General features: G+C 33.7%; 2 protein-coding genes across 4 annotated transcripts; both read right to left on the bottom strand.

Moving 5' to 3' along the window:
• Positions 1–9,170: 9,170 nt before the first annotated feature.
• Positions 9,171–18,421, bottom strand: LOC115959873 (myrcene synthase, chloroplastic-like). The gene is given in 11 exon segments (XM_031078513.1): positions 9,171–9,321; positions 9,324–9,564; positions 10,193–10,441; positions 10,550–10,688; positions 11,388–11,606; positions 11,764–12,139; positions 12,424–12,623; positions 12,625–12,689; positions 16,378–16,523; positions 16,526–16,894; positions 18,329–18,421. Coding segments are annotated over 10 exon segments (1,845 nt in total). The 5' UTR covers positions 16,677–16,894; positions 18,329–18,421; the 3' UTR covers positions 9,171–9,262.
• Positions 18,325–21,506, bottom strand: LOC115959874. Of its 3 annotated transcripts, XM_031078514.1 has the most exons (7): positions 21,053–21,506; positions 20,177–20,949; positions 19,958–20,024; positions 19,725–19,759; positions 19,167–19,196; positions 19,008–19,063; positions 18,325–18,432 (listed from the first exon to the last, which is right to left on the bottom strand). In XM_031078514.1, the coding sequence occupies exons 2-7, from the start codon at positions 20,309–20,311 to the stop codon at positions 18,420–18,422; spliced, it is 336 nt and encodes a 111-aa protein (XP_030934374.1). In that variant the 5' UTR covers positions 20,312–20,949; positions 21,053–21,506; the 3' UTR covers positions 18,325–18,419. The 3 variants fall into 3 exon arrangements, 1 of the variants encoding a protein (XP_030934374.1); XR_004085034.1 differs by lacking the exons at positions 18,325–18,432; positions 19,725–19,759; positions 19,958–20,024 and having other exon boundaries at positions 19,007–19,063; positions 21,053–21,499; XR_004085035.1 differs by lacking the exons at positions 18,325–18,432; positions 19,008–19,063; positions 19,167–19,196 and having other exon boundaries at positions 19,203–20,237; positions 20,830–20,949; positions 21,053–21,492.
• Between the last annotated feature and the right edge of the window lie 2,433 nt (positions 21,507–23,939).

The following is a 23,939-nucleotide window of genomic DNA, read 5'->3' as shown; positions in this document are numbered from 1 at the left end:
GTGAAAAACAAACACCAAGAAATGAACCTAAGCTTCACCATTTTCTTCGGTTGGTCTGAGGGGTGGACCTTGTCAAGTATGACCCTCAATTCCTCTCGCAATACGCATAGCTCTTCTTGTAGTTGTTGGAAATCATCCGCATATGACACTGGCGTCTTCAAGGGAATACACCATTGAAAAAACCGACATGTGTCCTTTGGGCAACATTGGAAAAGCCTGTACCGGCTCTCATTTCGTTTATCTGAAATCTTCACACTTGCTTTCAAGCCACAGAAACAATTACAATTTCGGAACCGAAGGCCATCATCAAGATCGTCATGCATTGTGTCTGCCATCTGCAAGAAGCAAGCCAGAAGCGTACTCATTTACACCTTACAAAATGTAATCAACACTATTAAACAACCATTTCAACATGGTATCCATTCGTGCAGCAAACAGTTGATGCTGAGCATTAGTCTATATGCAGCAAACATTTGAAAGGAGTCCTAACTCTAAGAAGCTACAGCTAACATGAAGATATCATTTTGAAGCATATGACATAAACAATCAAAACTCACAGAATGAGCACACTGCCACTTTGGACATCTTAAGGGCTACCCATGAATGAGCACAAAGAAGATCCAAACTCACAGACTATTCCTCAAGCAAGCTTGAAACATCTAACCACTAAACTACCCTGAAGTCATTGTATTTTGCATGCATATATCAGCTTGCATAATGATACAATTGTCAGAAGGAGAGAGTTCAATTCAGACCCAATCATTTTTATCAAAGGAGTATAGTAAAGACAACACCCATGATCTCAATAAGGAAATCAAAAACTGATGCTCACTGGTATTTATAAGGATTGAAGACAATATCACATAATGCTGTCGGCATTTCATATCAATATTAATACGCAATCACATATACATTTCCAAGCTCAATCACTTGATGAATGCACACAACTCAAAAACAAATACTGCCATATATATATATGCATCTCTAGACATAGCTAGAAGCTTTTACAAGATATAGCAAAAAATTGTACAAAGGAAATGCCAAGTAAATATACACAATAAGTGAGCCTACTGATTCCCACATGTTAGTCCATGGGTGACCATTCCCGTCCAAGTTGTTCCCCACACACAAGTCACACTATGTTATGAAATTGTGATAATTACAAAATTTCAAGGATTAGACAACCCCACCTCAAACAGTTTTTACCTCACAACACCTTTGTTCTGCTCACTATAATTGAGGAACACAATATATCCATAATATCCAAATTCAAATCAACATAATTCAGTAAAGTCTGTCACAAATTCATGAGTAATTAAACTACACCCAATCAACTATCACAAACAGTACAAATTCACGAATGAAACTAATAATAAGCTACGGAGAATTTGGTATTAGCTTAAAATTCACACTCAAATGACCCTCAAATTTCAAACAGCAAGCAAGATACGATTCAATTTCGTTGCTATGAAGCCCTACGGAAAACCACAACAAATTATTAATATACAGAGTTGGTTGTTGTGTTAGATTTTTTTAACCCTCCTGTTTAATCTTCCGACGCTTTCTCGGCAACCAAGCAGAGTGTTAAGAGAAATGGAAATCGACTGGGTTGTGAATCAAAACAAATTTACAACAGCAACAGATTTTGAGGAAACCCTTAAATTAAATTCGATGCCGTATGGCATGTATATTTGGATTGTAAATCAACTATTCAAAAATCACCAAATAAAGAACTGGAAAAATGGGTTTTCCCGATTGGTGAGGAAAAACAAGGGAGAAAACCCAAAAACAAAAAACACAAACAAGTGGACACATCTGAATGTTTACACAAAAACCCATTCAGAAGCAAGCTGGAAGTGAGATTCGAACCTGGATCTTCGAGTGATGGGTCAGCGGCGACAAAAGCTCGATCTCTGGCTCGATCTTCGAATGTTGACGGTGGAGATGACATACGACGACCGTCAAGCCCAGCCGTGGATCTTCTTTGGCATCAATGGAGATGAGACGGCATGGGTTTGGCTTTTTCGTGGAGATGAGGACGGCTTCGGGTTGGCTTTTTCGTGGATCTTCTTTGGCGTCAATGGTGGTGAAAAGCTTGCGTCGGGTTGGCTTTTTGGTGGAGATAAGATACGACGACCGCGAAGCCGTCGATCTTCTTTGGCAGCAATGGAGCTGAGGACGGCGTGGGTTTGCTATTTGGGAACCCCTGAGCTCTGAGGAAAGACTGAAGACAAAGGGGTAAAGACGGAAAGATTTTGGATAAAGCAGGGATAAAAATGGGATTACAAGTGATTATTTAATACGGGTCAGCTTTTTTTTATCAAACAAAACATACATACCAAACACATATTTCATATTTTTTGAACACTGAAAAACATTGTTTAAACTATGATACCAAACACATTTTTTTGTTTTATTCACACTAAAAACATATTGTTCAACAACACTTTTTAAACCATAATTTTCACATCTTTTTAAACAACAATTTTGGAAAACTATAACCAAACGGGCTCTATATTCTCAACAACTATGTGCACTGTGTCCGTGCAGTATTGAGTCCTATCATTCTATCAAGCTCTGCGCATTATCACTGTGCAGTGCTTTAGAGTGTGGGTAGACAGTGCAAGACCAGCGTGTTGTCCTATCAATCAAGCAGATTAAAAAATATAACTTAAAATATTTAAATTTGAATTAAAAGCAAACACTTCAATCTTAAATATTGGAAAGACAGAGATGGAGAAAGCGGTTACCTCTGTTATACCCACACCACCCCTCTTCAATCTTGAAACTACTGTGAAGGGCAGTGAACACTGAACAAAGAATGATTTCAAGCTATTACAAAGAATGACTGAGCTTATAGAAAAAGATTAAGAATCAAGATGAAGAAAAGAAAGATAGGAATATAGAGGGAGAGGCAGAGGCAGGAAGATGGAGAGATGAGAGATTTTTTCTTTTGTCTTAGAAATTTATAATCCCTATTTTAACATAGTTGTATTATTAATGAATTTATTTGGTATAAATTTTGATTTTAGTATATTTCAAGAATGAGTTAATGAATTTGGTTTATAAAATTTAATTTTGTTAGCTAAAGTTTGATTATTTTTGTTATTTTCCTTATTAAAATATTTTATCTTTACAAATATTTTACGTTGAAACAAACAGAACGTAATGTATACAATGAGATATTTTTAATGCATTTTATTAACTAATAAGAAAACTAATAATTTTTTTGTAATTAAAATATATAGATAATATATTAATATATATATATTTATATTTTTTTTTTAAGTGAGGCCTTCTTTTATTTTGAGGCTTTTGGCAATTGCATCAGTTTATTTATTGTTCAGTCGGCCTGCGCATCACATCTCTTGCCCAAACCCTAAGGTAACATGTCCATGTATCTGTTTAATTTTGTAGTTAATTACTTTATTTGTCTGACTCTGAGGTGTTGTCTATAAAATTGGTTGGTGTGTTTTAATTAGCACCCAAAACATTATGCAAACTCAGAGTGTTGGTGATTATTTTTTGGTCTACGTATTTTTCTTGTATTAGATGGGATGAATTCTGCAGTAATTTGTACTTAGGAATTCTGAAAATTGAATTCTGAATTAAAAATGGAAAAATTGAATTTAGATTGCTTGAATTTTGTCTATAGGAGTCATTGCTTGAATTTTGTCTATAGGAGTTGTTTGTAACTGCATTTGATGAAAATGGGAAGTGCCTACGAGAAAATGTTCCTAATTAACTTGTAACGTGTCTCATTATGATTTATTAAATTTATAATAGGTTTAGTTTAAGAATCTTATTAGTTAGTAATGAATAAAATAATATATATGCTGGAGATTTTGGGGTTAATAATATTATTGCATGAAAGATGATAACATGAATGTGTGATTGAATATATATATATAATGGTGTAGACACCTTATTTCGTTTCTCAATCATGATGCATACCTTTTTGCGGGTGCATCCCCTTATGATGAACTAATTGAACGAGCATACACTCTCAAATTTCTCTCTGATCTATTGTGTTAATTAACTTTGCTCTTGTTTCTCAAAAAAAAAAAAAAAAAAAAATTTAACTTTGCTCTTAATTTTATTTTTACTCTTGCTTTCATATATTCTTGACCTCTGTTTTATCAAATTCTGAATTTCAAAAGATACAAAAATACTCATTTTGTTTCTTGTCCAAACCCCACATTTCTATTTAAACTGACTGTGTTTTATTTTAAAGTTCAATCACAAAATCAAATTTTCACTTTGTTCAGCATTTGATAACATTTGATTTTAGTGTTTAATAAAAGAAAGGAAATTAAAAAGGGAAAAAAAAAAAAATCTAGTTCTGCTAGTGAGGGTGAGACGTGAACTGTGCAATGATGCTACAGTGTATCCCACCTGCAAAATCAAACAAGAAAAATTCTCATGCTCGGTCTTGGCATTGAAAGTATGGAAGAGACAATGCCAACGGCTAGCAGCTTAGAAATAAAAGGCAAGAGATTATGAAAAAAGGGAGGCGCTCTAGTTTTGAAAAGGAAAATCTTTGAGAGAGAGAGAGAGAGTCTCATAGGCTCTCTGGTATTCATTGAAAATCCAAAAAGAGAGTCTTGAGAGGAGAGGTAGAAACACACAGAAAATACACAAACATTCAAATAACCTTTCCTCTCCAAAAGTCTTTTTAACTTATTTTAATGTCCATTTTTATTGTTCTTGATTTGTATTTGAATACTTGAATTTAGTTTAGTGATAGAATAAAGCTTCCTAGATAGATTCGTATTGTTATTTATTTGTATTAAAATTAATTTTTATGTTTTAAGATATGATTGGTTTCTATGTTTTAGAATTTGTTGATAAGTTTATCTCATCTTTAATTATTTATGTATGTTAAATACATTAATAAGAATTATGTAGAAAATTAACTCAAAATGACTATTTTTTGTTTCAAGTTTAGGAGATTGGTCATCTTCGATATCTTTTATATTGAGTAAATTATCCCCGTTCATAACAGAGTGAACAATATTTTTGAGAACCAAACTCAGCCCTGAGGGGAGACAAGCAAAACTCCAATCCTAATCAAACCCAAAATCCCCATTCAAATCCAAACTCAAACACCTTTCCTGCATAAGCCACAAACCCCAAATCTCCAAACGCAAAACTCCCAGCCAGCAAACGCCACTGTACAGATCGATCAGAATTCGCAGCTGCTATCGCTGCAACAAAACCAAGTAACCAACCATACCGCCCTGGACGAGGAGAGTTTGACCGTTGCTGTTGCTGTCGCCGCAAAAGGCCCAACCATATATACCGTCAATGGATGCCGCTCGAGCCATCGCCAGATTCTTAGTAGAAAAGGCTGGGTATATATCTCTCACCTCTAATTAACTGTGCTTGATTTGTTGCATGAATTTTTTCTTCTGAATGCTTGTAAGCTAGAACCAGATGTTGAATATTGATAAATGGAAATAATTAGAGGAACTGGTTTCGGTAAAATAAAAAAGAAAGAGAAGGGAGACGTTTTAAGGTTGGAGTTGTGGAGTGAATGACGTTTGGTAAACAGAGAACATAGGAGACTATTGGGTTTTCTTTAGGCTAGTCTTGTAGTTTAGGCCATGATTGATATAAGGGTTTAGCTAAAACCAAAGCCCATGTGCATTGCAAAGAAAATGACAAAACCAAACTAGTTCATGGGCTGATTCATTTTTTAACAAACAAGTTTCATCTCTTTTAAAGCGTAGTTTCTCTAGAATAAAATCCAAGGCTAAAATAAATTTAACTTTTCTATTCCCAAATAATAAAAATTGAAAATATGAGTTAAGTTTAGACATGCTTTATATAGTATGATTGTTATTCCTGTTGCTTATATTTGTTTTTAATTTCATTTTTATCATGTCATTTCTTTAATTATTGTTCGCCTCACCATATGATTTGTCTTTAAGCCACCATGCCATAAAATTAACTACTTGCTTGATTTGATGAACTAAATTCGGTTAATAATTTTGTGTCTATCAAATAATTAATTAAACACCAAATAGCCCTTACTTACTTAGTAGAGACCGATAAACATACAGGTTGTACGTGAGTGCCTCACACCTTCTCACGACGTAATTTAACCCCAAACTCATCATTAGTGGAACGTAGACTTGTTCTTGATTACTTTATCATAAAAGTAAATTGTTTCTAAAATATATCCAGTAATTATTTCTTAGCATTCTTATTTTAAACACTGCCATTGAATTTGATTTATATTTTGTTAATTAATTTGAATAAATTTATAACTATTTTTCCAACAAATGGACACAATAACTTTGCCATTCACTTTACTCCAATTTGTACATATGTTAAATGATGATTAGGATTAGGTTAGTTATCCCCGAGTAGCAATGATGGTCTCTTGTGTCTATGATGAAATTTAATTATAAATTGACATAATATGTGTAAGTTGTGATTAAGTATGATAAAGTGAGTGCCTCCAGAAAAATTGCACAAAATATCTTGAGGCTCTATTCCTACAGTATTATCAGCCACAAAATATTGTGGAACCTGCCATACTATGGTCCTCTAGGTTTATTACTGTCAAATGATGTCAAATAAAGACAACTACGTAACCTTGTCTGCCAGAAAATATTGTGGACTCACTTTTCTAGAGATATGGTTCTATAAATGGAGACGATGAATTGGATTGGATGATGAAGAGTATGTTATAATATTAAAATTTTAAAACGAAAATTAAAGTTAGGAATTTTGATTGAACTATAAATACCTCTTTTAATCATACCATTTCTTTTTATGAGTAAAGAAAGAACACAAGTGCACACTCACAATTAATAGGAAAAGGTTGTCATCCAAAGGAATCCACCTATGAGATCTCATAGCAAGAAACTTGCTATTTATAGGAATCCACCAAAATATAATAGTTTGACGAAAATGAAATTCTTCTTCTCACAAGTCAATGGCTGATTAATTCAAGATAACACTCACACTATTCTGATTTTGCATCCATACATGAGTTAGGAGTTATGTATAGGAACCACCTGCAACAATCTTCAAAAAAAAAAAAAAAAAGTAACGACAACTTGCATTTCTAAGGGTAAAATATTTAATAAAAATTAAAAATTAGTGACTTAAACAAATATTCAAAACACCAAAACCCATTAACAAGACTTTGGAAATGGAAAGATGCTTTAGAAAGCAAATAGACATTACTAAAAGTAAGTGGAGTCAAATTTGCTATTTTTCAAGTGTATTCATTCAATCCAAATAGTTTGTAGTAAAAAGAGCATCACTTTGCATATTTTTTGAAGCATTGGAAACTACCAATAGCCTTATAACACAATTGATACTTTCTAATATTTCTAACGAAGACATTCAGGATTGCATTGTGTAGAAACAACCATAATATCATATAACTTAAAGTGTGCAGAGTGCATATAGTCAACCACAACATACTACCAACATGCTATGCCGGCATCAGCCAACCATTGCTTGTAGCATGCATGTAGGGATAGAGCTAAACTTGGACTTTGGGGGGTGGGGCAATGCCCCCCAATTTTTATTTATTTTTTAAATATTAGTGTATATATATATGGGTATTAATTTTTGTAATTTTGTTTTAAAAATTACACTTTACCCACTAACAATATCATTGATTCTTTTAAGAGTAATATTATAGTCACAAACTTTTCTACAATATTTTTACAAAGTATTGAGATAGCAAATTTTTATTGGTTTGTATTTGTGCTCATTACTTATATCATTTTTTTACTAATCAATTCCATGCACCACATCATTAATTTATAAAACAAGTTTATATCTTAACATTTTTCTCTTTTTAAAGGCCATAAAAAATTTATGGATCTAGAATATAAAAGAAAATATACAAGCCCAAAAACATTAGTGCAACAACAAAAATTACCAATAGCAAAACTAAAAAAAATTAAGTCCAACCAACAAATTTTACCCAAAACAAACAACCTGGCCCTTTAAAAAAAATTTATCAAAATAATTTTGCCCTTACTTAGTAGCAAACACACAATAAAGACCCCCCTCCCCCCCAAAAAAAAAAATTGTTAGCGTCTAAGTAGCAAAGCTGGAGGATGAAGTTATATATATATTATATATATATATATATAGAGAGAGAGAGAGAGAGAGAGAGAGAGAGAGTGAGAGAGAGAGAGAGAGAGAGAGAGAGAGAGAGAGAGAGAGAGAGAGGATTCTGGCATTTTACCCCTAATTTTGAAAAAAAATTAGCAACATGCCCCTGTTTGCAAACTATATAAGAGCGTGCCCCTGTTTCGATACTCGATTATCCTAAAATCGAGTTCAATTAAATACTCGATTTGTAGAAAATCAAGTTATGCCCGATCAAACTTAAAAAAAAAATAAATAAAAAAAAAATTTTCCATGGAACTCGAGTTTCAGGAAATTGAGTTCCATGCAAAAAATTTTTTTATAAGTGTGATTGTTCTATATTCAGGGAGCCCTATAGTGGCGTTTTTAATTCCTATAGTGACGTTTTAAGGCCCTATAACGGTGTTTTTATGTAAATTTTTTAGAAGTGTGATTGGCCCATATTCAGGGTGCCCTATAGTGGCGTTTTTAAGCCCTATAGTGACGTTTTAAGGCCCTATAGCGGCGTTTTATGGCTGTTAAGTTAATTACGTCTGCAATACTGTTTGGCCTGACTAAAAAAAAAAAAAAAAAAAACCGAACACATATATCGCATGTTTCTTATAAATGTGTTCCTAACAAATCCATAATCTTGCTCACTGTCACAAGTCAACCTGCCACCTACCATAGAGAGTGGTGTGGCAAATTTTCCTATCTCAAGTTGTTGTGAATAATAAAAAAATGTTTATATATATATATAGGAGATTCTAGCCTTTTGCCCTTAATTTTTAAAAAATTTAGCAATATGCCCCTTTTTCGAAACTATATAGGGATATGCCCCTGTTTCGATACTCGATTACCTTAAAATCAAGTTTCATTAAAATACTTGATTTGTAGAAAATCGAGTTATTTCAAATAAAACTAAAAAAAAAAAAAAAAAATAAAAAAAAAAAAAAAAAGCATGGAACTCGATTTTAGGAAAGTCGAGTTCCAAAACGCCGCTATAGGGCTTTAAAAAACGTTCTTTAAGAAATATATCGTCCAAAGTGAAAGGAAAGGAAAAAAAAAAAAAAAAAAATTGGCTACAATTTCGGATAGTACAATTGTTAAGTTAAAATTTTCATACATGCATCCTTACATATAAATAATTAATATAATGTCAATCTTTGTTTAGGGGAATGGACTGAATAAGTAATGACAATACTCGGTCCTTAGTTTGTGGTTCCCAGCACCATGTCCATCTCCGTGCTGGTACATGCATTGGGCCATCCTTGCAAGGTTCAATGCAATTTCAATAAATATTTGAGAGAAGGGAGAACTCGCAACCCGGTCTTGATTCATCTTCTTCCATGTTGCACTAATCAAATACTTTATATACTCACGGGCATCTTCTTCACTTGCACCAGTTTCATTCATGTAACACTGGATTGCTTTTGGGACATCACCTCTTTTTAACTCATCCTGAGTTTTTATATATATAAAAATGGATGTTAGCCTATGTTAGTGCAAAAGTATTCACAAGATTCATGATGAAACTCTTAAGATTGTATAGTTTGTGAATAAGGAACCTTGTGAAATTAATGGATAATCCATTGTTTTTTATTTTTTAATTCAAAAAAAAAAAATCAAATCATTCTTTCTCTAAAGTTTAAATTAGTAAAGGTAATTCTAATATAAAGGCACCCCATATACTCCGCTCAAAATTCATTTTCTTTTCCTTGTGTGTGTATGTGTTTCTAAAAATTTAATAAGAGTAGTTTTGAAAACGTGTATATTTTTAATTAGAAGTTAGTACATTAAATGATATCCCCTTAAAATGTTAGATTATCTAAAGAGGACTAACAATATAGGAGGGAGATAGCATCTGTTTGTTTCTATACTACCCTGTAATTTCAAAGTTAAATGACATTGCTTATATGTGTGGATGGTGGCAGTCCCTTCCTTTGTTTAACACCAATTGTTATTATACAGTTATGCTTGATTTATTGACTATCAATTACTTTTCTCTCAACAAAAAAATAAGATACATCTTTAGATATATAATATTTAATACAAAACATGAAATTTATTTTTTTAGAAGTTAACATACCATAGATGTTCCAAGATCATCTGCAAGTCGTAAAATTATTGCTGACCAACGGATTATGTTGGGGTACTCTTCTAGGCAATCCAAGGCTTCCTTTGTAATTGGATTTGTGACAAAAAAATAAGCATGCACTAGTATAGTTGGTGCTGCTATTGAAATCCATGCATTCTCAATGTATTCTTGTAGACTCGGTGTGTATCTGTTGTAGTACCACTTTGCCTCCAACAAATAAGATCTACATAAATCTACCCACTGCAAATTTATTGTGGAAAGATGAATTAGGGGTATTATAACACAAGGTATTCAAGAAAAAAAAATGTTGAGAATTAATATTGATGAATATAGAAGTCAATTCCATACCGCTTTTTTGAGGTATTCAATGATGTGGAATCTTTGTTCCTTCACAGTATCCAAAGCCATTTCATTAACAAAATTGTGTAGAGCAAGGAAACATATCTTCATATAATCTGGGAGTTGATCCATTGCATTGATATCCCATCTGGTATCACACAATGTAGCTGTTAACAATATAAAGTAAGAGAGAGAAAGATTGAATAGTCTATATATTGTTAACATGGTATCAGAGTTGAAAAGTTAAGTCACGGCTTGCTTGGTTGTTGGATCTAGACTCCATGACATCTAGCAACCACTGTGGCTCTGATACCATATTAAATATAATTATTAGCAACACGATATGTTATGCTATGTTGTGTATGCTAGAGTGGATGCGGAAGGAGAAGTATAGAATGGGAACACCGAGAATATGAGGGTTACGTGATTCAATTTTGACGGCCTACATCCACGGAGGAATCCTTTAAGGGCTACATCTTTATTATGTAATAGTGTAGTACAATAACCTGTGTTACAATAAACCCTAACATGAGTATATATAGGCGACTAAACCCTAAACCACTAGTACAAGAAGGAGTGGGCTTGGGCCTATTACATTGGGCTAATACGACTAATATATCTCTAACAGTAGCCACAAGTGATCTATATGTTAAGATAGCTTTCAAGCAAATGAGGCAGTGTCATTAATACTGATAATTATTTTATGTATCTAGCATATGCACCATTCCTATCATACCATGTGAACCTCAGAATTGTGAGTCCCACGTATTGTGAGAGCAATGATATAAATATATATATATATATATATTTATTAGATACATGAGATGCCTTCTCCATTAATACAAACCTTTCAACAACATCGGTGAAGAGCTCAAGTTCATCCAAAGTTCCATATACGTCATAAACATCATCAATTGTTGTTATCAGTGCATTGACCTTGGTTGACATTCTCCTACAATATCCAAATTGAGGCTGAAATATTACTCCCACTGTCCAAAAGAAATTCTCCACCAGTCTATCCCTCGCAAAACTCAAATTCTCTGCAAGGCCTGTGCTCTTCCACCAGCTTTGTACGAATCAAAGAAGAACATATGGGTGTTAGAATTATAGCAATTAATGCACTTTGGCACATTTCAATTAGGTAAAGCAAACAAAAGCATAAATTTTTAGGCTATAAATTATTTGATATTTATTTCTCCTGATGCCATGAGATTGAATGTTACCTTGACACTTGTTTTAGATCTGCTTGGTGGGCTGGTTGTACAATATTGAAATCCAATTCTGCAAACTCAAGCAAGATAGGGTTCATGTCTTGATTGTGTCTATATATGTCAATGAACCATCTTGCTTCCAACCTAAGCATCCTCCAATGCAGTGGGAGCTCCAAGGAATGGCTTACTATAGCAGCAAGATTTTTTTCTTTATTCTGCTTAACGTATTCTTCTAGATGTTTGGTTGAGAAATCTCTTGCTTCTTCCAAGATATTTTCACCTTCTATCAAAAAGAATGAGGCTTCATATAAGGATAGCATGCCCTTGGTATCCTCACAAAGGCATGCCTTGAAACTCCCTCTCTCATCCTTGAAACTATTGAAAACTTCTGCAATGAGCAACACCAGAGTGTTAACATAAATGACAGGTTAGGCATAAGGGTAAAAATTAAGTCTATACATTAGGTTTCCCAATTAAATTCAATAAGTTGCATTGACCAATTCAACGCAACTAGTATTATATTTTTTCAAGTAGATTTAAATTCAACCACATGATTTATTGGTTAATGCAATCATATGGTTGAATTTAATGAACTTAAGTTGTAGTACTTATAGAACTAAATCCAACTTTCAATATCCACTTGTGATTTTTTTTTGTTAAATCCTCAAATACCTTGAGAGACACTATATCCATGTTGTCTTAGGAGTCTAAATTTAAGAGCTGTGGCATACAAATTCTCCACTTTCCATGTATCACCACCATGATCATTATTGTACACACCATCTAATATTCTTTTCATTTCTTCTTCAAAGTGATAAGATAATCCTAGTCTTTGTAAGATTTCTATCAGCTCAAGTTGCTCTAGAGGGACCAACTTTGTGAAGCATCATCCTCACTTGTTCCTTCAACATATTAATTTGTCTAGTGCACGTTTCCCCCTACATCACAATTTTCATCAACAAAGTCTATTCAGTTCCAGTAATAGCTACTACTAGTACTATTAAAAAACTTACAAAGAAATGCTACTAACACCCTAGCATATATTTAGAAACCCCATAATCAAATTTTTTGGCTTAATCACTTTTAATCCTAAACTACCAATTAGTTTAATGTAAGTGATTAACCAAATTTCGTATTGCAAACATAACCATACATGAACTAAACCATATAAAGAAAACAATATGAAAATGCAGAAAAATAAACCAAACCATGCTAAACACCAAGAAGTGTTTAGGAAGAGTAAAACCCTAGCACCTAGGCAGAAAAACCTCCCCCCCCCCCCCCCCAACCATAACACAGTCGGAAAATCTCCATTAGCATGAATAGTTGCAATATATGAAAGACTATGAACCACCAGCTCATATCCCAGCCCCTATATAATTAAGCCCTCCAAGCTTTAGTTAGCAATTGACTTCACAAGGCCATTTTATGATCTAGTTGACCAGAGACACCATTGTTGGGCAGCCAACGTAAAGCCACCAAAAGATTTGAATTTGAAATGACCCCAAAGATTTCCAAACTTTCAACACAACTCACAAGAGTTTGTATTTGGTGAATGAGGGGAAGGTTACGAATTTCTCTCAATGATGTAATAATGGTGAAGGAAATGGAGAAGAGAGTTTGAAGAAGATTTAGCTCTAGGCAAAGGCTATCTCTTTTTCTACGATATTGGATGGTATGAAATGAGCAATATAGACACTCTCTACCTAGTCTAGCATTCACAAGATATGAGTTTTGGCTTATATGAAAAAACTAGAAAAGCATATCAAGAAAAAAACAAAAACATTCTATCTGCATGCTAGTTGCGACCTGATCGTTCTCAGTCATCCCTCATTATTATCTACCAAACTTAGGCACAACTAGTTAGAGTTAGGGCATTCACAGCAGTGGAGGCATATTGCTAGATTGCTAAAATTTAGCTCCACATACCCAAAAGACACGCTGCAGCAGTGGAGGTATAAGGAAAAAATTTAGATGTTCCGCTACAGTGCACATCTATATACTACAGTGCACATCTATATATAGATGTGCACTGTAGCTGAGAGCAAAAAAAGAATTTTTTATTCGGCTGGTTAATAAAATAATAAAGAATCGCTCATCTCTTATCTTTCTCAGTCTCTCTCTCAGTCACTCTCTCATCTCCCCAGTCTTTTTTTTTTTTTTTTTTTGCTGAATATCTCCCCAGTCACTCTCTCATCTCTCTCTCTCAAGCAAACTTCTCTTCCACCGCCGATCGCCTCACGCTGCCGATCACTTGCTCATTAAGCCGCGGGTCTGAAGCTCATCGAAGCCGCCGGTCTGAAGGTCATCAAAGCTCGCCGACGTTGTGTCGCCCATCGCCTCGCGCCGCCGATTGCCTCATCTCACGCCGCCGATCGCTTGCTCATCAAGCCGCCGGTCTGAAGCTCATCGAAGCCGCTGGTCTGAAACCCATGGAGCTCGCTGGCATTTTGCTTGTTTGTGATTTGTGATTTTTTATTTTGTTTGTGATTGATGAATTTGTTTGGTCTGGGTAGAGGAAAAAGATTGGAGATTTCAGTTTTTTTTTTTTTTTTTTTTTTTTTTCCCTGCTGTGGACTGGTGGTGGTGGTTATGGCTGTGGCTAATGGTAGAAGTGGTTGTGATTGGTGTTGTGAAAATTATTTGGGTAGTGGGATATATTATTTTATTGTAGTGGTTATATTATTTTATTGTGATGTTTATATTATTTTATTATGTTGAAAGCTAAAATAGATCCGCTGCTGTGGTATGTGTGTAGGTAAAATAGATAAAGTAACTTTTGGTGGAGCTAAATTGCTATATTTTTAGCTCCACTGCTGTGGATGCTCTTAGAGCTAAACTGCTAAAGTCTAACCACTAAGCTATGACTGCATGTTGATGCTTAACAATAAAAAAGAAAATGCTTGAATTAAACTTAACACAATTCTTTCTTCTTCTTTTTTTCTTTTTTTTGAAAACTACTTAACACAATTTTATTCTATTGAATTAAATTACCCATCTCTGAAAGAGAATATATATATAAAAAAAATTATAATTAAAATCCTTTAAAGATATTCAACTTTACTTTAAAAATTAATCATAACTTTTAATGTTTTAATGTTTTATTATTTTATTTTATTAACTTTCTTATTTAATTTGTAAAAATATACTTGAAAATCATTAAATTTCCACCATACATATAGATATATTAGTCAATTTTGCTAATTTTATAAATTTAATATTTGTCTTTGGTTTTCAATTAAGGGTAAATTATAAAGTTAGTCTCAATCCTTTACACCAAATGTCAATTCAATCCCTAACCTTTTAATTGTGTCAATTTGATCCCTAACTTTTTCAATGTCGTGTCAATTTAGTCCATATCATTATTCTTGGATGGAAAATGCTGACGTGTCAAACAAAATAGTAAAAAATTATTTTTCATGTCACATCAACTGCCAACTGTACAATTACATCAGATTATAAAAATAAAAAATAAAAACTCAAATTAAAATATGCGCACGTGAGATTGGATTCATCTCACTAAATGGTTCTAAAATCCCTAGAAGTTTCTCTCTTGTCAATATCATCTCCATAGCTGCCGTTATACAAATTTCTCAAAAGTTAAGTGTTGGCTAACAGTTTTTTTAATTTTCTCCTACAGGTTTAATTCAGGAGCTTGGGCTATAAACGAATGCAAAGCACCTTGTGAAACCACTGTTGGCAGCTCATAAAAAATGTATTCCTTTTTCTTTTTATTTGAGAAAGGTTGTCCACCATTCTGTAAACTCTACGGGTTTTCAGGTTTGGTTTGAATTTGAAATGATGGTAGATTTCTTGGCAGGTCTATGTGATGATTCTATAATATCTGGAGAGTAAAAAGAGAGTAGTAGCAAATCACTCGTTTGCAAAGGGATCTGTGGCACAAGGTAGTGCAGGTTTGATCCTAGTGGACTAACTCCTCAGATTTTTTGAGCTGGTTTCTAGACCAGCTTTCGTAAATGGGATTGTTTCTTTTAAACAATAATTTGTCATTTGGTTACTACAGAGATGATACAAGAGAGAGAGAAAGAGAGAGAAACTTTTAGGGATTTTAGAACTATTTAGTGAGAAGAATCAGATCTGTGTGCAGAGTTTAATTTGGTTTTTTTTTTTTTTTAATCTGACTTGTCAAGTTGGTTGGTAGTTGACGTGGCATGGAAAATAATTTTTTACTATTTTGTTTGACACCTCTGCTTTTTTTCATTTAAGGAATAATGGTAGGGATTAAATTAACACAATACTAAAAATGTTAGAGATCAAATTGACACAATAAAATGTTAAGGACTAAATTGACATTTGGTGTAAAGGATAGGAACTAACTTTATAATTTACCATTTAATAAATTATTAAAGTAATTATGACATCATTGCGATTCGACCTTAGTCAAACCTTGGTCCAACTTTAAAAACCTTAAACCTCTCACTTTACCAGTTTTTTGAATAGTCCGAAAACTATGAGAGTTTGACTAAGCTCAAGTAGTTTCTACTCAAATATTTTTTACCCAGAAAAACATATTAAAATGAGAGTACATAAAACTTTGTCACCTAAGCCAATAAATGCAAGTACTAAACACTGACTAACGAAACAATAATAACATAATGTACGTACCACATATTCATTCGTTAGGGACTCAATGTAATCATGGTTCCAAATGGAAGGTTGGTAATTTGCTGATCTCCGCAAAATATCAGGACTATTTGAAACTTTGTTGGCGGGCATGCATTTGACAGGACGAGGAAGGTAGCCATTTCTGTCCTGGATGTTACAAGTGAGATGGGATCTTTAGATGATACAAGTACTCTACTGAAATTGTATATAGGGAGTGAGGCAAGTAGTTTAAGAGCCATTGTGAAGCTTAGTTGCTTACTATGGTTTTTGGGTGGAACTAATGGGTTACTTGGGAACATTTGCTTCAGATATACTCCTTTATATAAGAACAAGAAAAATATCCAAGGAATTCAGAGGGATACAATCAATCCATAATTGACGGTGATTCTTTTTGACTGAAGAAGGTAGTAATTGACGGTGATTCTAAATGTGTGGCTGATATAATCTCATAAGGCTTCTGGCAAGCCATCTAGAAGATTCTTCTGGTGGTCGAAGATTTTATTTTTTAAAGCATAAGCTGTAAGAACAAGAAAAATGTGTGATTGATAAGGAATTCACAAAATACGTCAGATACTAGAAAAATATCCAAGGAATTCAGAAGAATACAATCAATCCATAATTGACGGTGATTCAAAATGTGTGGTTGATAAAATCTCACAAGGCTTCTGGCAAGCCATCTAGAAGATTCTTCTGGTGGACGAAGATTTTAATTTTTAAAGCATAAGCTGTAAGAATAAGAAAAATGTGTGATTGATAAGGAATTCAGAAGATTTTTCAGGTGTTCGAAGGTTTTTTAAACCACTTAAATTCTTTGTTTTTTTAGTAATTTAAAACAAATATTATTAAAATTTATGTCCAAAAATGCAATGGAGGATTTTTGAAAAATATCCAATTATTATTGTGATCTTCTGGATTTATTATTGTCAAATTATCTCAAACTTCGTCCACCGTTCAATATGAGGAAACTTCCATGAAGGAGGTTTTGCCTTCATTGACCACAGAATATTGTGGAGCCTCTATTCATAGAGTATCATCAAATATCAATAATGCTACCATGCGGCATTACAAAAAAAAAGGGCTATAGCCGCATTCGCAAAACGCAGCTATAGCCTATAAAAAACGCAGCTAAAGGCTATAGCTGCGTTTTTATAGCCGCGTTCCCAAACACGGCCTTTGCAGTGAGGCTATAGCCCCCTGCGGGGACCTAGAGCTGCGTTTTCACAAACGCAGCCCAAATCGGGGTTTGTAGCTGCGTTTTAGATAGCCTAGAGCCGCATTTTTTCACAACCCCAGATGCAGGACCTATGGCCGCGTTTTCTATAAAAACACGGCAATAGGTGCAACATAGAGCTGCGTTTGAAACGCAGCCCAAACGGTGTCTATAGCCGCGTTTATTTTCTCCTATAGCCACGTTCCTACACAGTGCATTGGTTCGGGACCTATAGCTGCGTTTTCATAGATAGAAAACGCGGCTATAGGGCTGCTTGGGCTGCGTTTTAAGTCTAAAGTGCGGCTATAGGTTTTTTTTATTTTTTTTCTTCCTCAACACATTACTGCCCAAAACAAAACCTGTAATTCCACATACACATTCCTGCCAACAATCAGATGCAACAATACTGAACCAACAAAACAAATTGCATATATGAAATCATTACCAACTGTTGAATAAATGCTTCTTTGGCATAATTACCCTTTAGAACTATAATACCAGCCATGCCAGCATTAAATGCAGAGATGAACTTCAAATGAGAAAAGGACACAACTATAATTAATCAAGGAGGTGGGGGTTTAACAAGCAGCCTAAGAATTTCTTATGGGTAGTGAAGTCTATTTCTTATGTGGACATACCCTGGCACTAACTCATGCAACACAAAAAAAATAAAAATAAAAAAATAAAAAAAATTAATTAATTACAGTCAAACAACTTGCCCTGTATGTCAAGATGACTTACAAGTATTGCAGATTTAAAAGCTGACCAAGTTGTGGAACCAGTTGACCAGAAAGATTTGCAGTAGCCAATTCACAATAACCAAGTCAAGCTATTAAATTCTTAACCTGTATATAGAAAAAGAGATGGAACATAAGTAACATACAAGGTTAATTAAACAAAATCAGAAAACATTCTTGAACAGTGGCATAAATCCATACTTCCTATTTAGAGATGGAAAATAGGCCTCATAGATCTAAGATGATAAAATAGGCCTCATAGATTAAAAAAAAAAAAAATACTAATACTAAATTGAAAATGATAGCACAAATACAAAACCAACACATAAGCATTTGAGACCCTGAATTTTACTTAGTTAAACCTTTTACCACTACAATAAGACCTTCATAGACAGTATTGCACTGCTTCCTATCACAGTTCAAGCAAAAAAGAGGTTTAAATTCAATATTTTAATAACTAATTACATTTTTCCCAACCGTAAACCCATTAACATGTCTTACTTTCAGTTTCATAAAAATCTTTCTTGTAGTTAAATACAAATTCATCAACCTCAAAAATCTTGTGTCACAGGGCATACAATTGTAAAGAAACTAAAATGTACCCCTTATTTCAATTTTTTTTTTTTCTTTTTTGTGGGGGTCGGGGATACAGGGAAGCTTACAAGGCAAGCAGTGTTATATACCTGCCGACAGCATCAAATCTTTTCAAGGCAATCCTTCCTTTGGGAGCTGCTGACAACTGCCAAGAGTTCAAGTATAACCCAAATCAGCTTAGTTACAAAATAATAATAATAATACCAAATGGTAACAAAGTCCAGAAATGAATAGCTTCTGATACCAACCTGTGAGGCAACACCAATTTCATCTAGCACCTGCAAGAGAAAATAAAAAGAAAATTTTGCCATTACTCATTCCAAAATCCTATAATTGGTGATTTATAAAGCAAATAAACCTAATAAGGTGTCCATCTAAACTTGTAAGAACTTAGGATATCTGACATCATTTCTTCTCAATCTTTCTAGCTTTACCACCAGAAACCCAGAAGTCTGTAACTAGTGGCTCAAAATTATCAAGTTGGTTCAAATCCATTGCATGCATTTACAAAATGACAATCAAACTCAGACAAACAAGCCATTTAAAAAATATTAGGGACATCCCTGGATAAGTAAAAGGATTAAACTGCTCCTAAATTTCATAAGTCCAATGGTAATTCACTTAAGAAAAAAAGTATAAACAAGTGCAATTATTTTACAAAGTACAATTAATAAATGCAATTAAAGAAGCCTGCTTGATTTGTGAGAAACAAGCTTCTTTTCCTAACATGATTTAAAATTATGTGAGAGATAACAACACAAACTTATAAAGAGGAGATGAGGATAATTTGGAAGCTCTTCACATACTTCTAATTGCAATGCTCCAATTTCCTTTTCTATAACTGAATCCACATGGAAAAACAGTAAAAACATTTATTCAAGAATTGATAAATTGCCACAGCCACAAAATTTACCAATGAACTGTTAACACTACTTAAAAAGGCAAAAAGAAAATGTGATTTGATCCCATAAAATAGGGAGCTTAAGAAGCAATTGCAGCAAAATGATAAAATTCCACATCCCAAAAGAGAGTCACATACCCTTCAACCAATTTTGATGACTTGTCAGATTAATATAATGCTTTGTGATAAAGCTATGTTTCCCCATCTACAATATCATGGGCATTCCAATATCCAATGTAAAACAAAATAATACTTTAAGTACAGGTAAAAGACTAAGTCAAACAACAAACAATACTTCTAAATCAACAAGAAACAACTCATTATGCAAAGTAACCTAACTAAACACACTAATCTTACCAATGTAATGGATCCACAATATGGTAAGCTTTGAGTTTCTAAAGGGTATGTGGTCCTCCTCCTTTGCCAATGCAAATATAACATCACTTGGGGATGATAAACTTTTATTAATGGCTTGTTATAATTGCAAAACATAAATATATATCAGAAAATTCCACAAAATGAATTGCAGAAAAGAAATAGAATCAAAATAGTTTTACCAAAATAATTGAGTTTCTTTAAAATTTAGTTTAAAGTTTTTTAATTAAAAAAAAATCAATTTTATTCCTCCAGTGTGACTAATAAAACCTGACACCCCATTTTTTAAAGCCAAATTGAATCAACCACGTATTTGAGGATCTAAAATCAAACTAACAAGATATTGAAGAGGCCAAAATCAAAACAAAAAGTCAAAAACTATAAATTGAAAAAAAAATAATAAAAAAAAACTATTTAAAGAACCATCATTGAACTACATAGAATTCCTTTTTATCTAAACTCTAACATCGGTTAGTCTCTTTTGTTATCTCTTCCGCTCTTCGTCTAGAAGCACTATTCGATTAGGAGCTACATGACTCAGGCTTATACATACAGAAAGTATAGTGGCTACTAGCTTCGGATAGCTAGATTAAGTAATTACCCACCAAATAATCGATCAAAGGTATGATTTTTACCCAAATAATAATAAAAAACCCAGAGAAGATTAGAGGGCACGAATTAAAAACTAATTTAATTAAACTTCGCTTAGAGCACATCTCACAGCGCTCGAGATTGCACGAGTCTGTTCTCTACTCCTTCAAGAAAAGAATATAAAATCAATAATAATCAGCTAAAAAGAGAAAGAAAGAAAGAAAAAATTTACATCACGCAGAAAAATATGAAAGTACGAAATTTCACCTTTTCACAATTCCCTTTGACCTATGATGGCTGACAGAGAGGTTTGACGTGGTGGTGGTGGCAATCGGCTCTCGGAGGTGGTGGTGGCGTCGATGAGAGGCGGCGGTAACGAATGGTGTTGAGAGTGATAGAGAGTGAGGGTTTGTATCTGAGTTTGGTGGTGAGAGTGAGCTGAGAGTTTTTTCAATTTAGGGTTTTTTTCGTTCTTGTGTCCTATTGAGGGTTTTTTTTTAAAAAAAAAAAACAAGCCCAGAGCTACGTTTTATAAAACGCAGCTCTGTAAAAGTTCAAGCTGCGTTTACTATAAAACGCAGCTCTATAAAAGTTCAAACTGCGTTTACGAAACGCAGCTTCATGCTCAGGTTTAAGTCGCGTTCTACAACACGCAGATCAATTCAACCATTTGAGCTGCGTTTCATAAACGCAGCTTTGGGATATTGAAAAAAAAAAAAATCCCCAGATGGGTCTATAGCCGCGTTTTTAAAAACGCAACTTCAGTCCAACCGGAAAAACGCAGCCTCAACACCTATAAACACAGCTTCAGTGCTAGTCTATAGCCGCGTTTACTAAACGCGGCTATAGGTCCAGTGTTGGAGCCGCGTTTTTTACTCAAACACCACTTTGAAGCTGCGTTTTTTGTAAACGCAGCTCCAGAGCCCGTTTTTAGTAGTGCAGGATCGATTGAACCCTGTACCTCTTATATAATAAAAAAATTTACTAGTTAAGTTAATTAAAATACCGATAGTTTTTAGACCCCTTAAAACCACAATTAGATTAACCTAGTAAATTAGCCAAATGATTACTTAGTCCAAATTTCAGATCTAGGTTAACACAAATATATCATATCAATGTATAGCAGCGGAAAATGAAAAATACAACGATATGATAACTCAGGAAAACCAAATCGGTAAAAAACCTAAGGAAGATTTAACCTAACTATCTTCAAGGTAAAAAACAAATCCATTAGAAAGAATTAAAGTTTTACAATAGCGACTTAGACCACTAACATCCTATTGCTACCCATCAGTAGAAACTGACACGACCACGTGCAAGCTCCGAGACCATAGACTCCTTCTTTCTTTGGCCTTTACAAAACACAAACACCCACGTTTGTGACTTTGAGATCCTACTCAAAGGTTTAGCAACACAAATTCTCCTGTTTGTGACTCCAAGACCACCCTTGAAGGTTTAGATCATCAACACCTTTGATGACTAAAGAAGGTAGCAACTTCTACAACACTGGATCTTGAGATTCTTCAAATAATAACACCGATAGAAGATATAAGAGAGTTTTTTAGAAACAAAACCCTAATTACAAAAGAGGTACACTCTTTTCTCTCTAAAAAGCCTTATAAAAACATGTTTAGGGTTTCCTTTATATACTGGGAGAAGTAGATCTAAAACCCTAATTCTTAATAGGCTTGAATTGCTATTTGGGCTTAATTAAAATTCTGCAGATACGACTTTCGATCGATCAAGCCTGTCTTTCAATCAATCGAGCCTGATAGATTATGAAATCTTCTTCCTGCTGCTTGTATATTCTTGAATCTTGACTTGAATAATCTTGAGCATTGTCTAATAATACCTATAGACTCTAGGATCTATATCTAGACAAGTTTATGTTCACGATTTGCCAATTGTTCTAAACTTTTAGAACCTAACAATCTCTCCCTTTGGCAATTCGTGACAAAACTTTCATACAAAATAAAATGTTCAAATACAAGAATAATCCAATACAATAAAATGCGCAATTACATCACAAATCCCAATCTAAGACATCCTAACCAAGAAGTTGCCAATAAAAGGTAGAAGGTCTTGATCAGAATGTACCTGTCTTTCCTGAAACACTCAACAAACGCATCACTGCATACGTGGAAAGAAAGACATATAAACAATAATATGAAACACAAAATAAAAACAAAAGTAAACTAACTCTCCCCCTAAGTTAGATACATCAAAAAGTTTTTATATTCTCCCCCTTTGAAAAACAATTTTATCTCCCCCTAAACAAAACAAACAGGATTCCCACATATTCCCACATTTCATCTAAATCTTCCCCTATTTGTCAAGTATTGACAAATACAACTCATACAAAGAGTAAACAGACAACATACACAACAAAAGTCAAGAGAGAATAAAGAATTAAGAGAACACAAAACAATTCAACTCTATAAAAAATAGAGAACTCCCCTTATGAAGAGCAAAGGTTAAAAACAAACTTCTCCCCCTATAAAAATAGGAAAAACACAACAAGTTTTAGGAAAAACAGTTTTGGGAAAATTTAGGAGGTGGGGAAAATAAAGACACACAAACCAAACTTAAAAACTAAGTTGAGGATACACATGAAGAAAAATATTCTCTCTTTCAATAAATGAAAACTTGACACTATGTAACCCATAAATAGTTGCATGAGTAGAGAAAATATTAGCACATTGATTATCCATCATATCTCTTAAGAAAAATATTTTTTGCAGTTCACAAATAAAAATAGCATATACTAAAAAGTACATAACTCAAAAATTAATCAATCAATTTTTAAATCAAGTTGAGTACCCAATTTAGCAAAGTGTATGTATGTTATGTGTGAAACAATGAGAGATATAATTGCAAAACTGCAAGATGGACACAAAAAAAATTAATGCAATGCATGTGAATCCTAACATAAATGATGCATGAAAAAAATTTGGTCAAATACTTAAAAATTGAAAATTTTCAGTTTCAATCAATCGAGCATCGATTGAATTCCAATTGAGTCAAGCAGATTCAAACCAAAAATTTTATCGCAATTTCAATCGGTCGAGAGACAGATTCGATCAATCAAAAATCTGAAAAAATCAAATTTTTTAAAAACAAAGCAACTTAATGCAGAAACTCCTCAAAACATAAT

This window comes from Quercus lobata, chromosome 9 (genome assembly GCF_001633185.2).
Source record: "Quercus lobata isolate SW786 chromosome 9, ValleyOak3.0 Primary Assembly, whole genome shotgun sequence".
In the NCBI taxonomy this organism is placed as follows: Eukaryota; Viridiplantae; Streptophyta; class Magnoliopsida; order Fagales; family Fagaceae; genus Quercus; species Quercus lobata.
The sequence above is the reverse complement of the archived record's forward strand: the minus strand, read 5'-3'. Positions and strand labels throughout refer to the sequence as shown.